Raw genomic sequence first — 17420 nt, 5'->3', positions numbered from 1 at the left:
TAGAACTGGCCTACCATAAATCCATGTATTCAAATTTAAATGGGTCCTTTTAACTACTTAATAATCTTTTATCCATTTCTTGATGTCCTACCAAATTTCCCACATTTGTTATTCCAGACATAAACCCACAATCCCACCCAACTCTCTCATTATTCATTAGGCCCCATCTCCTAACTATGCTGATGACTGATGATAAGGTTTCCCTGAAACCTCAAGGTAAGATTACAATGAGGCTGAAACAAGGAAAAATCAAAATGTAACATTTGAAATCAACCATCTGCACGATGTCCCACTTTAAGGAAGTGCTAGTAAATGGGTGGCTGGAGGAGGTACTAACAGCTAAGTCCATCAAGGTAACTAGAAAGCACATATGTCAATACATCTTATGATGTAACCTGATTGTTACATACAGATAAAGCTAACCTAATTATGAGAAACAGTATTGTAATGAGTCTGAAGAATGCACATAATAAATGAAGACAGAATCTGCAGGGAAGATAGAAAGAGCAAGAATTTGGCTAGTTAGCTGTCTTTTGAACTTTCAAAGGAAAAAGTGATCTGGCCAATGAACACAAGCATCCCAATCTGCTTATGAATATCCTTGAGCAGCATCAGAAATCTGTGTATCTATATATCTGGCCTATCATAACATTACAATCGTTCACCTGGATTACTGCAATATCCACCTGACTGGTTTCACCATCTCTATTCTTGCTTCCCACCCTCCAATCCACTCTCCACACTGTAGCCAGAGCGAACTTTCAGATGTGTCACGTTCTGCTTAAAACCACTGAAGAACGTACCACTGTCCTTAGAATAAAGCTCAAACTTTTCTACATGGCTTATTCTGTGATGTGGTACTTGCTTACTGCTCTCCAGTATCATGTCTTATTATACTCCCTGCCTCCCCTCCTCCCCGAATCCATCAAACTCTAACCAACCTCATTTAGTTGTACTTACTGTGCTCTCATCACCAAACCACTGTTATGCCTTGCCTGTCTATCACCCCAAAGTGACTATAAGCTCTGTGAATCTAGGGACTATTTCAGTCTTGTTCGCTACAGTAGCCTCGTTTAGTAGATTCTTAATTAATATTTATAAATAAATATTAGTTAATTCTAAGACATGCATTTCCCCCCAAATATTTACATCTGTGAAACTGACATATACCATAACAATCGGTGATGTGTCATTCTTTAATTTACAGCATTTTCTTAGCGATATATAAATGAGGTTTGTCTTAAAACTGATGGCTCCTTGGATTCCATGAAGGATGGTACTCACAATTAAAATCATTCAATTACCTTCCTTTGCTGTAATTTCCTGTCCCTGATGATCTTGTGATTATAATTTAGCTTCTAATATAAATTTATTTTAGGCAAAGAATATTCAGACCAAAGAACATAAGAGTTCGGAACCACTTGTCACTCAGGCTTTTCACTGTAAATTAGCAACTTTATTTATATATTATTAAGATTATTTAGCACAGATCAATCCCTCTGACCCTCATCTGCTTGGGTACACTGACAAATTCTGGAAGCTGAGAACCAGACTCTGGGATGGTGCTTTTTGCCCTCATGATGTCCTGTGTATCCCGCCCTTTTATTACTTGCTTCATTAAATTTCTATCAGAATAACTAAGTATGTGTTTCTGGAGTCAGACTGCCTTGGACAAGTTCTTTACTCTCTGAGCCTCATCTGAAAAATGAAGGTAATAATAATAGGTTATTGTGATACGTTAGAAATTCGAGGAAAGTGCTTAGAACACTATTTGGTACATGGTAGACGTTCAGTGCATTTTAGTGCTGCTATTATTATCATTGTCATCATCATCATCATCACTATCACTGGACCGTAAGCTCCTTGAGGGCAAAAAACAGGTCTTAATTCATCCTGTATCCCTCAGCACTTAGCACTGTGCCTGGTACAAAGAGAATCAACAATTATTCTATGTTGAACTCACGCCATGTCCACACCATCCCAGGAAACCCTGCCTGAGGGCTGGTCGGCTTCCCTAGATAAGATCTACCTCACTTCTCTTTAACTGCAAAGAAACAGCCCAATCAATGTCAGTTCCTTCAATGGCCTTAACCCCCACCAAAACATACTCTAAATGTGGTTTCATCCAGCCTTAAAAGAGCTATCCCTTTTCTTCTTTAAAAGCTAACCCTTTTTGGATCCTTTCAGGTACTACTGTCATCCTTATTTAGTACCAAGGAACCAGAGGCCTACAGGGGTTGCATAGTTCACTTAAGGTCACACTGCTAGTGAGTGGCAGAGCCAGGTTTGTCCAACTCCACCATCCAGCGCTTTCCCAGTGTGAGCATTACAAACAATACTAAGAGGCAGATGCAAACCAGGGAAAAGAATTTTAATATCGGTGTTAAACAAGGTCCCATATATATAAATATATACAAAGAGCTATTATATAAAGAGCTATCATAAACAATAAGAAAAAGCCAAACACTGCAATGGCAAGATGAATACAGAAAAGGCACAAGCAATTCAGAAAAGAAAATATACCGATACCCAACAAGCATATGAAAAAAAATGCTCAGTCTTATTTAGCAATTAAGTGCAAATTAACACAGTAAGAAACCATTTTTCACCTATTAATTCAACATTGATTTTATTTAGCATTGGATAGGGTTGGGAAAATGGGTATTTTCATGCACAGCTGGTAAGAGTATATGTGGATGGCTATTTTGCAATACATATCACCAAGTCTTAAAACTATACACATCCCTTTGCCCTAATAATCCCAGTTCTAGGAATTTATCCTAAGTAAATAATCACGGATGTGTTAGCCACAAAGTTGTTTGTCACAGTATTATTTATAACAGTAGAAAAATTGGAAATAGAAATAATCTAAATGTCCAATAGGGAACTGGCTAAATAAAATGGAGATAACATCCTTAATAGGACCACTGTAAAGGTTATACTGATTAAATGAGATGATGTATGTAAAGTATTTAAGATAGTACTCAGCATATATGTGCATAATAAATGATGGCTATTATTACAGCAAATTTATAAGAAGGACTATTATACAACCATTAAAATGATATTACTGTTAATGACATAATACAGTAAAATAAAAAGCAGGTTATAACAGAGCATAAAGACCCAACTTTTGTTTTATTACTATATACATGAACGTATAAACACTTATGCATAGTATCTATATGTATATTAAGAAACTATAGAATTAAAAAAATATGTGCTAAAATGTTAACAGTAGTCATCTCTCATTGATAAGATTATAGATCATTTCAATTTTCATATTTTCTAATATACTTTAATAAGTATGTACTACTACTTTTAATGAGAAAAATAAAAACTTAAGTGAATTTAGGTGGCTGTATTCCTTTAGAAGAAACAGGGAACGTTCAGCTTGCCTATTTGGTCAAAGAAGAATACTTAACATAAAGTTTTATTCAACTTATACATTAATCACAAAATGTACACTTCAGTTTCATATTATGGACATTTAAGGGCCTGAAGAAAGAAAAAGGACAAAGGGGAAAGAAGAAAGAGTAAGAAACGCAGAAGGAGAAGGAGAGAGGGAGGACCCGGGAGGAAGAAGCGCAGGAAGACGGGCAGGAAAGAGGAGGTGAGCGCAGAGGCTTAAGTGGTTGGAGGTTCCTTCCAATCTTGCGACAAACATTTACTGGGCATCTACTATGTGCCAAGCACCGTGTGTGAATGTGATACAGCTTCTGCCTTCAAAAAAACTTATTTTCTGTCTAGTTCCATAGTTTCCTGCTGAATTAACAAAAAACTGCACCCTAAAAGCGACTCAGAACTAAGAGCCTGTCCAAGAGCCACCAGATTTTAAGAGGAGAATTTGTTAAAATACTCTGATATATCCTGCTATCCACTTAGGCTTCAAAGTTATCACTACCTTTTGAGATGTAATTTACTAAACTCCTCTCATGGCTCTTCCTCTAGCTTATTCCTTGAAATCAGAGGTGCTGCTCTGAATGGGAAAGAAGCTCACCAGGCAGGTATTTTTCTTTGGACTTAATAGAGATGGGAACTACAGAGGCCCAGCCATGGGCAGAATTTCCTCACCACTAGTTAAGCAGGCTAAGCAAGATAATCTCTTGTGGTTCTTTCTAGCTCTGCTACTCTGTAGACTAATAGAACCTAGAATCCTGTGATTAGATTTTATTTAGAAACTTGAAATATGTTTCACACTGTTAAATTTGTGCAAAGACAGCTAATTCCGGAGTGTCAAGGTGAGACAGACGTACAATGCCCCAGTGTTTACAGGCGGCTATTATTCTAACCAGCTTCCTGGAGGCTGTGTGATCCAATGCTTACAAGACTCAAATCTATGCTATGAAGCATATACCTCTGAAAACACAATGTAGTTAAAATACTACTTAAACTCATTTGATGGATGTGTTCGTGAAAAGTAGTGAATTTTGGTAAATAAAATCCAATCAAACTTTAAGAATATTGAGAGGGTATCCTATTAAAAACAATGTCCTCAGGGACTTCCCTGTTGGCGCAGAGGATAAGAATCCATCTGCCGATGCAGGGAACACAGGTTCGAGCCCTGGTCCAGGAAGATCCCACATGCCACGGGGCAACTCAGCCCGTGCGCCGCAACTACTGAGCCTGCGCTCTAGAGCCCACAAGCCACAACTACTGAGCCCGCGTGCCACACTACTGAAGCCCGTGCGCCTAGAGCCCGTGCTCCGCAACGAGAAGCCACTGCAATGAGAAGCCCGCACACCGCAAAGAGTAGCCCCCACTCACGGCAACTAGAGAAAGCCCGCATGCAGCAATGAAGACCTAATGCAGCCCAAAATAAAATAAATAAATAAATAAATAAATTTTAAAAACCAAAAAAACAATGTCCTCCATTTTTTAAAGACCCAGAACCCTCTCCTTAGAAAAATAACATACACACATATGCAAAACAAGTTTCATACAATTTCAGGAGATCCTGTGTCCCAAATAAAGAGTCCGTCATCTTGAAGGAACCCACAGTTAAAAGGCACTAACAATTCTTTTTTAAATAAATAAAATTATGAAAACCTAATTTTTCGGTATTATAAATTTGTATTTTTATATATCAGGTTTATTTAAAGCGGAATTTGCACTTAGAATGCAGACGCGTGGTTTAGAATTTTAAGTAAACAGACTCACAGGTGATCATTAACAAGTGCTTGAGACACATCTGTACCTTTCCCAAGAAATTCTTACCAGTGTGTGTTTTCATGTGTTCGTCGAAGTACTGCTTCATGTTGAAATCCTTGCCACACCACTGGCACATGAACTGTTTGTGCCCAATGTGGATGCTCATGTGGGAGCGTAGCTGGTACTTGTACTGAAACCTTTCGTCACAGTTCTGCATTGGACACAGTGGAGATTTTTGAGTGCCAAGCATAGCAGCTTTACCTGTGCCCACCCTACCTAGCCTGAGATTAGGTATATTTTTCATACTCAAAATAGAACCTGCTTGTGTCAACTGTTTGGCTCTGCTATATTTCTGTAGCTGAGTTATAATAAAAGTGAAAATTTCTCAAATAATTATCAATGAAGTATATCTAACTTCTCTGAATTACTGAGAAAAGTAAAATGACTCGTCACGTGTTATTCCCAAATTTAACCTAATCTAAGAGAGCTAACTCTGTGTTAAAAATGACCGCTCTCTACCCAGCAGTGACATAACACAACGCTCAGAGCACGGGTCTGACGGCTCTGTGGAAACGCAGCCTTGTGCCTTGCACGAGGCACACCTCTCTCCCACTGCTCACCGCGTATACATAAGCCAGCCCCCATGCCTGGGCCTGGTGGGCAGCACATGCCTTACCTCGCATCTGAAGGGCTTCTCTCCAGAGTGCTGCAAGGAGTGCACCTTGAGTGACATACTGCGTTTGAATGACTTTCCACAGGTTTCACAGGTAAATGGCATGTCTTTCGTGTGTGCTGCAACACAGAATGCACTTATACTCAAAAACAGTCCACCAAAAGGCTCAAACGGGAAAAGAGATATGTCCTACTGTAAGGTGGTCATGCCATCTTAATTGATTACTCTCTAATCTGTGAGGCTTTAACGGCAAAGTTCTGAAGGAAAAAAATAACAATGTTGAAAAGAAACCTGCGTGTGGAAGACTCTAGCATCCAATTTGGTGATGCTTACTGAAGACACGTTGTATTTAGTTTCAGCAAGTCAAAACTGATTCAAATAAGGCAGTTCCTCATATCCTGCCCAATCCAAAGCATAAAACACACCAAAGAACAAGCGAAAATTATAGGTGTGTGAGAAAAGCAACAGAAAAAACTTACCAACCATGTGTTTCCGTACATGAGCCATGGTATAGAATTTCTTCTCACAAATTTCACAGGAAAATTTCTTTTCTGCATATCCATGGACGATCTTGATATGTTCATGAAGGGACCAGAGTTTCTTGAATGATTTATTACAGGAAACACACTGAGCAGGATAAATAGAAATAATCTTTATTTATAGGAGCTTCCAGAAAGCCACGCCTGCTGACTGGCAGCTGAAATGGGTGTGCTTTATTATTATTATTTTTTGGCCAAGCTGCACAGCTTGCAGGATCTTAGTTCTCCTGACCAGGGATTGGTTGAACCTGGGACACAGCAGTGAAAGTGCTGAGTCCTAACCACTGGACCACCAGGGAAGTCCCATGAAATGGGTGTGCTTTAGATTCGTGGCACAGGCCAGAATCCAAACAAATCCACGGAGTCCAGATTCCAACACCAACATCCTTATGTTCTATTTTCCAAGATGAAGTTTTTTAGAGACACTTTGGGGAGTATGAAGACAATGGCAAAAAGGAAGGCAAAAAGGAAGTTCCACTAATATCAAAGAACTGACTGCTTTTATCGAGTTAGCATTATACCTTTGAAAAGAACCTTCAAGTTTTTGTTTTTTTTGTATATGGATTACCAAGAGCAGCTGTTTCCTACACATGGGTTACTATGCAGTTAATACGTGTTTACCAGAGAATACAAACTAATTTTCAATTAACATAAATAAAAACAAGATAAAGCATACATTAATGGTTATATATCTGTAGAAGTATAACAATGTTTTTGTAGCTTAGAGAATGCATTTGGAGCCTTCATTGACACAAATTATTGAGATTTTATTATATTTTCCCAAATCTAATTTTCTCTATTAAACATTTCCCCCTGGCAGAATTTAATATGACCCCTCAGCTGATGGTCTCATCCTCCCTTTTCCCGGGGAACCCCGCTCCAGATCTCTCACACAGGCACCTGCAGGAGACACAGGCGGTCCTGCCTAGTTCCCTGTATTATGGATCATTACTAGTCTAGGCTATCATAACATGTATCAAAATAAAATACTTCTGGTTAAAAACAATATTAGGAAGTTCTAGGTAACCATCAGACTCTGTGATACTGAAGGGAGCAAGTTGTTATTCACTGTAAATAAAGATCTCTGAACACATTATGCCTTCAGGAAACAAGGACTCTGAGAAGAGTCACAAAGATAAGCCTCTGGTTGGATACTGCTCGAGAAAAGGACAGACAACTCCTATAAGCTATTTTGTAGGGCACAGTTTTAATTTTTACTTGTTACCAGGTCATCAGGATTAGATATGCAAAAAGAGTTCCTTTAGCAGAATCCACAAAATCTAAATACAAGTTTAAATGAAATTATGGTGAGGAATAGCGAAGAAAGTCACACAAAAAAAGGATTTATTAAATGTTTTCTGTACTTAATGAAGCAAATTTAAGTAAAAAAAAACCCAACTATATAAACATCAAGATCAAGATATACCTTTTTCAGCAATGAATCATTACAGAACTAAGTTTGACCCCTAGGGTGCAGCACAGCATTGCACTCCTTTTGGCCTGAACTCTTGCAACCAATTCAGAACCAGGCCCTGGACACCAGCAGTTATTGGAGGGTAGGCACCATGATTCAGTCTTCTTTTATTTACCAAGCGTGTCAGAGATCAAGTCACAACTGACGAATCAAAAAGCAGTGAATTTTTAGCAAATATAATTTATATTAAAAAAAATTTTATAATTTTTTAAAATTATAAAAATGTAATTTATATTTTTAAAGTAAAGCAATGATCTTGGTTGTCGATTAAAAGCAAGAAAGAAACATGAAAAATAAGGAGCACTCCAAATCAGGAGTATTCCAAGAAACACACTGAAACAAAACAATTTCATCTTCTAAAAGAAGGTTAGCTTAAATATGGTATAAGAAATTTCTATTTTACATATCTTTTGGAGACATCAATAGACTTACCTTTTATGAATATTCATTAATAGGCATTCACATGTGCAAACCAACACAGCTCAACAAAATATAATTCACTCAACATGATATAATTAGCACACCTCTTAACCTATCACAATATAGTCCATTCAAGGACTAGCCTCGTTTGAATACCATGTTTTGTTACCTTAACAATACTGCACCGTAGCATTATATAACCCTACTGCCACGTGGGCAACATTTTCAACCAGCTCAGCCTCGTTTAAAGTCTGCATATTCCCATGGGCTCAGCCTCTTGACAAATTTAGTCTTGTCATCTCTCCACTGGTAAAAGTAAACTCACTCCTGGAGATCTTCCATTTCCACCAGTCTGAGTCATTATGCTTTTTGTCCCCATCAGCTGCACTAGCATCTGGCACCCTTTCAAACCTTAGAAAAGGACCTCTCTCTACTCCTGACCTTTACTTGGTATCTCCCACCTTGACAGAGAAGATGCCAGAATGAATTATATTACATGTCTTACAAGAGTAAATCTCCGTGCAAAGTCGGTGTTGACTTTACCTCCTTGCCAATCACCTGTAACAGATCCCCCCTTCCAATGTACCTGGGTTCCCACTAGTCCAGCGTCAGTTAAATTTAATGCTTTTGAAAGAAAATGTTAAGCCTGGTTTTGAAAAGACCAAAGCAGGGGCTTTTGAAAAGATAAATTGGTGAAAACTGTCCCTTCAGCCTCTATTGTATTTATTCTCTTGGGCAGATACCAGGTGAGTGTGAACAGCCAGGTTCTATCCTGGAAAGTTTGCCCTCTTGGTGATGAAACCTACCTGAATATTTTTTTCACAGTCTGTTTGCTGGTGAAGGGACAGCTCACTTTCCAGGACAAACTTCTTGCCACACTTATCACAAATCTGCATGCGCCTATGAGTAACGTTCATGTGCTTCTCCAGGTACCAGCGAGTATTAAACACCCTGGGGCACTTCTCACAGGTCAGAGTCTCTTTCTCTTCACACTTAGCTTTCTGGACTGGCGCTTTGGGCTCCTTTGCGGCCCGCTTCTTACGCTTAGGTGGCTCTACACTCTTCCTACGACCTCTTGTAGCTCTGGGAGTAGGGGAGGCGGCAGCTGCGGCAACAGAGGCAGCTCTCCTCGTTCTCCTTTGTGTAACGCTGACTTTCTCCACTATCTTCTCCTTTTTCTTCTGCCTTTCGTTTTCTCCATAGTCATTACTGTCATCCGTGGCCTCTTCCTCACTCTCTTCCTCTTCCTCCTCACTGCTTGTCTTAAGAACAGGAGTCTCTTTGGACTGAGAAGAGACACCCTTTTCCCCTTTAGATACATTTAATGTTTGATTATTAAGGTTTACCTCCACTATGATCTGCTCCCTTTTGTAGGAGACTTCCTCCTCCTCCTCCTCTTCTGTGTCATCAGAATTCTCCCGGTCTTCTTTAACAGCATGCACGTCAGACACTGCTCTTGTCTCCCTGAAATATGGCTGCTCTTCTGTTTCATGGAGATGTGGTTTGCTCATCTTGGTGTCCACTAACACAGAATAAGGACTTCCTGATTCCCTTTTGTACACTTTGGTGGACAGGTCAAGTTCCTGGTTGGCACCATGATAAAAGGTAGATGGCACTTGACCACGACGGCTATCTTCTTGTGCCATTCCTGTTACATGCACAGCACAGTTTTCAACCAGCTCCTGACAAGAACTGACTGTGTGGCTCATTGGTAAGTGGCCTAATTTATTAAGCAGTTCAGACTATAGAGAAATAGCTTTAAAACAGGGTAATTATTAAGACTCAAATCTTTTTCCATCCACAAAGAATCACTCAAATGAAAAAAAGGTATTCCTGGAACCTGTGTGCAATTCTTCCAGTGTTGCAGCACCAAAGCGTAAGTCAAAAGGTTTGGTATTATGGCAAGAGCAGAGCACTAGTGATTTTTCTTTTGAAGAAAGCTGCAAATGACTTGGAGCATCTTATCTGCAAAGAAAAGCAAAGAGAAAAAAGATCAGATATCTCTTATTTCCTTCTTATAGCATGCACTGACATCATACAACAAACATATCTTAAAATGATTAAACTCTTTATATATGCAATTCTTTATCCTGTTTAAATGGTTCAGTGTGGGCCATCATTTTACTGGGTTACATGAATTCAATAAACATTCTGTTAGAATGTAAATTCTAAGACAGCAGGAGTCATTACCTGTCCAGTTCACTGAGGTATTCTTAGAGCTTAGCACAGTGACTACCAGCACTTAGTAGGTGTTCAGTGTATATTTGATGACTAAGTGAATATCTGTTTTTGCATAGCATTCATTATCCTGGATGTACTGACATGGCAGAATATATGGTCTGTGTCCCCAAGGAGTTTACAGTCTAGTTACACAATATGTGTTGTCCATGAAACACGCAAGGACCTTATGCTGGCTGGTTTTCTTTTCAATATCAGTCACCACCATCCACCACAGTGAGAGCTCATGGAACAAAGGGAGTAGTGGGCTAGGTACTGTGGACCAGGAAAATAAAGCAGCTAACTGACAACTACAGAAGAGAGAGAAATGTCACTGGCCTTAAATAATTTATAATCTAGGTATAGATATTATTGTTTTCAGGTTTCTTAGAGTAATTTCAAAGTTGCTAAGTATTTTTAAATTTGTTCTATGCATAGCTCTCTAGATCCACTCAATAACCAGGTGATTTTTCATGTGTCAGTTGCACAGAAGTCTAAATTCTAAGAAACAGTAACCATAAGGTTGATATGGTTCCAAGAAAAATAAAACCATCCATTAAAAAAAAAAGATGAGAAAGGCACATAATTTGCTTTGTGACATACCTCACATTGCTGCTTAGCCAACCACCTAACCTCTGAGTCATATGAATATTACTGCAAGCACATACCCTATCTAATTGACAAAAGGAAGGAAACTAGTATTTAATGAATACCTGCTATGTGCACAGAATTGTAAAGGTGCTCATTATTTATTATTTTTAGTTAATATTCTCTACAAAACTTTGGGGTTGATTTTTAAACTTATTTAAAATTTTTTATCAAAGTAATCACTCAGAAAAATCATACACAGTTTTACAAGTCAAATATACTGCAAGGTTTATAACAAAAGCAGCCATCCTCTGCGTGCTCCATCCCATCTGAGTCCCATACCTGAGACAAAAGTGTTCCTTTTAGCTGTTCCTCTTCCCCTTCCCCTTGTATTCTTCTTCTTCTTTTTTTAAAATTTATTTATTTTTTTAATTCTTGAATTTTATTTATTTTTTTATACAGCAGGTCCTTCTTAGTCATCAATTTTATACACATCAGTGTATACATGTCAATCCCAATTGCCCAATTCATCACCCCACCCCCCCGCCGCTTTCCCCACTTGGTGTCCATACATTTGTTCTCTACATCTGTGTCTCTATTTCTGCCCTGCAAACCGGTTCATCTGTACCATTTTTCTAGGTTCCACATATATGCATTAATATACGATATTTGTTTTTCTCTTTCTGACTTACTTCACTCTGTATGACAGTCTCTAGATCCATCCACGTCTCTACAAATGACCTAATTTCGTTCCTTTTTATGGTTGAGTAATACTCCACTGTATATATGTACCACATCTTCTTTATCCATTTGTCTCTCGATGGGCATTTAGGTTGCTTCCATGACCTGGCTATTGTAAATAATGCTGCAATGAACATTGGGGTGCATGTGTCTTTTTGAATCATGGTTTTCTCTGGGTATATGCCCAGTAGTGGGATTGCTGGGTCATATGGTAATTCTATTTTTAGTTCTTTAAGGAACCTCCATACTGTTCTCCATAGTGGCTGTATCAATTTACATTCCCACCAACAGTGCAAGAGGGTTCCCTTTTCTCCACACCCTCTCCAGCATTTGTTGTTTGTAGATTTTCTGATGTTGCCCATTCTAACTGGTGTGAGGTGATACCTCACTGTAGTTTTGATTTGCATTTCTCTAATAATTAGTGATGTTGAGCAGCTTTTCATGTGCTTCTTGGCCACCTGTATGTCTTCTTTGGAGAAATGTCTATTTAGGTCTTCTGCCCATTTTTGGATTGGGGTGTTTTTTTTTTAATATTGAGCTGCATGAGCTGCTTATATATTTTGGAGATTAATCCTTTGTCCGTTGATTCGTTTGCAAACATTTTCTCCCATTCTGAGGGTTGTCTTTTCGTCTTGTTTATGGTTTCCTTTGCTGTGCAAAAGCTTTGAAGTTTCATTAGGTCTCATTTGTTTATTTTTGTTTTTATTTCCATTACTCCAGGAGGTGAGTCAAAAAAGATCTTGCTGTAATTTATGTCAAACAGTGTTCTTCCTATGTTTTCCTCTAAGAGTTTTATACTGTCCAGTCTTACATTTAGGTCTCTAATCCATTTTGAGTTTATTTTTGTGTATGGTGTTAGGGAGTGTTCTAATTTCATTCTTTTACATGCAGCTGTCCAGTTTTCCCAGCACCACTTATTGAAGAGACTGTCTTTTCTCCATTGTATATCCTTGCCTCCTTTGTCATAGATTAGTTGACCATAGGTGCATGGGTTTATCTCTGGGCTTTCTATCCTGTTCCATTGATCTATGTTTCTGTTTTTGTGCCAGTGCCATATTGTCTTGATTACTGTAGCTTTGTAGTATAGTCTGAAGTCAGGGAGTCTGATTCCTCCAGCTCTGTCTTTTTCCCTCAAGACTGCTTTGGCTATTCGGGGTCTTTTGTGTCTCCATACAAATTTTAAGATTTTTTGTTCTAGTTCTGTAAAAACTGCCATTGGTAATTTGATAGGGATTGCATTGAATCTGCAGATTGCTTTGGGTAGTATAGTCATTTTCACAATATTGATTCTTCCAATCCAAGAACATGGTATATCTCTCCACCTGTTGGTATCATCTTTTTTTTTTATTTTATTTATTTATTAATGGCTGCGTTGGGTCTTCGTTGCTGCGCACAGGCTTTCTCTAGTTGCGGCAAGCGGGGGCTACTCTTCGTTGTGGTGCACCAGCTTCTCATTGCGGTGGCTTCTCTTGTTGCAGAGCACGGGATCTAGGCAGGCAGGTTCAGTAGTTGTGGCACGTGGGCTCAGTAGTTGTGGCTCGTGGGCTCTAGAGCGCAGGCTCAGTAGTTGTGGCGCACGGGCTTAGTTGCTCTGCAGCATGTGGGATTTTCCCAGACCAGGGCTCGAACCCGTGTCCCCTGCACTGGCAGGCAGGTTCTTAACCACTGCGCCACCAGGGAAGTCCGGTATCATCTTTAATTTCTTTCATCAGTGTCTTATAGTTTTCTGCATACAGGTCTTTTGTCTCCCTAGGTAGGTTTATTCTTAGGTATTTTATTCTTTTTGTTGCAGTGGTAAATGGGAGTGTTTCCTTAATTTCTCTTTCAGATTTTTCATCATTAGTGTATAGGAATGCAAGAGATTTCTGTGCATTAATTTTGTATCCTGCAACTTTACCAAATTCACTGATTAGCTCTAGTAGTTTTCTGGTGGCATCTTTAGGATTCTCTATGTATAGTATCATGTCATCTGCAAACAGTGACAGTTTTATTTCTTCTTTTCCAATTTGGATTCCTTTTATTTCTTTTTCTTCTCTGATTGTCATGGCTAGGACTTCCAAAACTATGTTTTGTTTTGTTTTGTTTTTTTTAAATTTATTTATTTTTGGCTACATTGGGTCTTCGTTACTGAGCTCGGGCTTTCTCTAGTTGCGGCAAGCGGGGGCTACTCTTCATGGCAGTGTGCGGGTTTCTCATTGAGGTGGCTTCTCTTGTTTTGGAGCACGGGCTCTAGGCACGCGGGCTTCAGTAGTTGCAGCGTGTGGGCTCAGTAGTTGTGGCTCGCAGGCTCTAGAGTGTAGGCTCAGTAGTTGTGGCGCACGGGCTTAGCTGCTCCACAGCATGTGGGATCTTCCCGGACCAGGGCTTGAACCTGTGTCCCCTGCATTGGCAGGTGGACTCTTAACCACTGCACCACCAGGGAAGCCCCAAAACTATGTTGAATAATAGTGGTGAGAGTAGACATCCTTGTCTTGTTCCTGATCTTAGAGGAAATGCTTTCAGTTTTTCACCATTGAGAATGATGCTTGCTGTGGGTTTGTCATATACGGCCTTTATTATGTTGAGGTAGGTTCCCTCTATGCCCACTTCCTGGAGAGTTTTTATCATAAATCGGTGTTGAATTTTGTCAAAAGCTTTTTCTGCATCTATTGAGATGATTATACGGTCTTTATTCTTCAATTTGTTAATATGGTTTATCAGATTGATTTGCGTATATTGAAGAATCCTTGCATCCCTGGGATAAATCTCACTTGATCATGGTGTATGATCCTTTTAATGTGTTGCTGGATTCTGTTTGCTAGTATTTTGTTGAGGATTTCTGCATCTATATTCATCAGTGATATTGGTCTGTAATTTTTTTTTTTGTAGTATCTTTGTCTGGTTTTGGTATCAGGGTGATGGTGGCCTCATAGAATGAGTTTGGGAGTGTCCCTTCCTCTGCAATTTTTTGGAAGAGTTTGAGAAGGATGGGTGTTAGCTCTTCTCTAAATGTTTCATAGAATTCACCTGTGAAGCCATCTGGTCCTGGACTGTTGTTTGTTGGAAGATTTTTAATCACAGTTTCAATTTCATTACTTGTGATTGGTCTGTTCATATTTTGTATTTCTTCCTGGTTCAGTCTTGGAAGGTTATACCTTTCTAAGAATTTGTCTACTTCTTCCAGGTTGTCCATTTTATTGGCATAGAGTTGCTTGTAGTAGTCTCTTAGGATGCTTTGTATTTCTGTGGTGTCTGTTGTAACTTCTCCTTTTTCATTTCTAATTTTATTGATTTGAGTCCTCTCCCTCTTTTTCTTGATGAGTCTGGCTAATGGTTTATCAATTTTGTTTATCTTCTCAAAGAACCAGATTTTAGTTTTATTGATCTTTGCTATTGTTTTCTTTGTTTCTATTTCATTTATTTCTGCTCTGATCTTTATGATTTCTTTCCTTCTGCTAACTTTGGGTTTTGTTTGTTCTTCTTTCTCTAGTTCCTTTAGGTGTAAGGTTAGATTGTTTATTTGAGATTTTTCTTGTTTCTTGAGGTAGGCTTGTATAGCTACAACCTTCCCTCTTAGAACTGCTTTTGCTGCATCCCATAGGTTTTGGATCGTCGTGTTTTCATTGTCATTTGTCTCTAGGTATTTTCTGATTTCCTCTTTGATTTCTTCAGTGATCTCTTGATTATTTAGTAACATATTGTTTAGCCTCCATGTGTTTGTGTTTTTTACGTTTTCTTCCCCCTGTAATTCATTTCTAATCTCATAGCGTTGTGGTCAGAAAAGATGCTTGATATGATTTCAATTTTCTTAAATTTACTGTGGCTTGATTTGTGACCCCAGATGTGATCTATCCTGGAGAATGTTCCATGCGCACTTGAGAAGAACGTGTAATCTGCTGTTTTGGGATGGAATGTCCTACAAATATCAATTAAATCTATCTGGTCTATTGTGTCATTTAAAGCTTCTGTTTCCTTATTTATTTTCATTTTGGATGATCTGTCCATTGATGTAAGTGAGGTGTTAATGTCCCCCACTATTACTGTGTTACTGTCGATTTCCTCTTTTATAGCTGTTAGCAGTTGCCTTATGTATTGAGGTGCTCCTATGTTGGGTGCATATATAATTGATACATCTTCTTCTTGGATTGATCCCTTGATCATTATGTAGTGTCCTTCCTTGTCTCTTGTAACATTCTTTATTTTAAAGTCTATTTTATCTGATATGAGTATTGCTACTCCAGCTTTGATTTCCATTGGCATGGAATATCTTTTTTCATCCCCTCACTTTCAGTCTGTATGTGTCCCTAGGTCTGAAATGGGTCTCCTGTAGACAGCATATAGATGGGTCTTGTTTTTGTATCCATTCAGCAAGCCTGTGTCTTTTGGTTGGAACATTTAATCCATTCACGTTTAAGGTAATTATCAATATGTATGTTCCTATGACCATTTTCTTAATTGTTTCGCGTTTGTTTTTGTAGGTCCTTTTCTTCTCTTGTGTTTCCCACTTAGAGAAGTTCCCTTAGCATTTGTTGTACAGCTGGTTTGGTGGTGCTGAATTCTCTTAGCTTTTGCGTGTCTGTAAAGCTTTTGATTTCTCCATTGAATCTGAATGAGATCCTTGCCAGGTAGAGTAATCTTGGTTGTAGGTTCTTCCCTTTCATCACTTTAAGTATATCATGTCACTCCCTTCTGGCTTGTAGAGTTTCTGCTGAGAAATCAGCTGCTAACATTATGGGAGTTCCCTTGTATGTTATTTGTCATTTTTCCATTGCTGCTTTCAATAATTTTTCTTTGTCTTCAATATTTGTCAATTTGATTACTATGTGTCTCAGCATGTTTCTCCTTGGGTTTATCCTGCCTAGGACTCTCTGCACTTCCTGGACTTGGGTGGCTATTTCCTTTCCCATGTTAGGGAAGTTTTCGACTATAATCTCTTCAAATATTTTCTCGGGTCCTTTCTCTCTCTCTTCTCCTTCTGGGACCCCTATAATGCGAATGTTGTTGCGTTTAATGTTGTCCCAGAGGTCTCTTAGGCTGTCTTCATTTCTTTTCATTCTTTTTTCTTTATTCTGTTCCACAGCAGTGAATTCCACCATTCTGTCTTCCAGGTCACTTATCCGTTCTTCTGCCTCAGTTACTCCGTTATTGATTCCTTCTAGCGTATTTTTCATTTCAGTTATTGTATTGTTCATCTCTGTTTGTTCTTTAATTCTTCTAGGTCTTTGTTAAACATTTCTTGCATCTTCTCGATCTTTGCCTCCATTCTTTTTCCGAGGTCCTGGATCATCTTCACTATCATTATTCTGAATTCTTTTTCTGGAAGGTTGCCTATCTCCATTTAGTTGTTTTTCTGGGGTTTTATCTTGTTCCTTCATCTGGTACATAGCCCTTTGCCTTTTCATCTTGTCTATCTTTCTGTGAATGTGGTTTTTGTTCCACAGGCTGCAGGATTGTAGTTCTTCTTGCCTCTGCTGTCTGCCCTCTGGTGGATGAGGCTATCTAAGAGGCTTGTGCAAGTTTCCTGATGGGAGGGACTGGTGGTGGGTAGAGCTGACTCTTGCTCTGGTGGGCAGAGCTCAGTAAAACTTTAATCCGCTTGACTGCTGATGGGTGGGGCTGGGTTCCCTCCCTGTTGGTT

The 17420-nt window shown here is 38.9% G+C and overlaps 1 protein-coding gene across 1 annotated transcript in view; it reads right to left on the bottom strand.

The window, feature by feature from the left end:
- Positions 1–17420, bottom strand: part of ZNF652 (zinc finger protein 652) — a 69632-nt gene that overhangs the window by 11975 nt on the left and 40237 nt on the right. The window contains exons 3-6 of the mRNA XM_059906871.1: positions 9064–10222; positions 6304–6451; positions 5828–5943; positions 5218–5362 (exon numbers count right to left, since the gene is read on the bottom strand). Of these exons, the coding sequence (XP_059762854.1) occupies positions 5218–5362; positions 5828–5943; positions 6304–6451; positions 9064–9966 (1312 nt within the window). The 5' untranslated portion in view covers positions 9967–10222. The remainder of the gene's footprint in view (positions 1–5217; positions 5363–5827; positions 5944–6303; positions 6452–9063; positions 10223–17420) is intronic.

The sequence above is a fragment of the Balaenoptera ricei genome, chromosome 20 (genome assembly GCF_028023285.1).
Source record: "Balaenoptera ricei isolate mBalRic1 chromosome 20, mBalRic1.hap2, whole genome shotgun sequence".
Lineage (NCBI taxonomy): Eukaryota > Metazoa > Chordata > Mammalia > Artiodactyla > Balaenopteridae > Balaenoptera > Balaenoptera ricei.
This window is presented reverse-complemented; position numbering and strand designations above follow the sequence as displayed.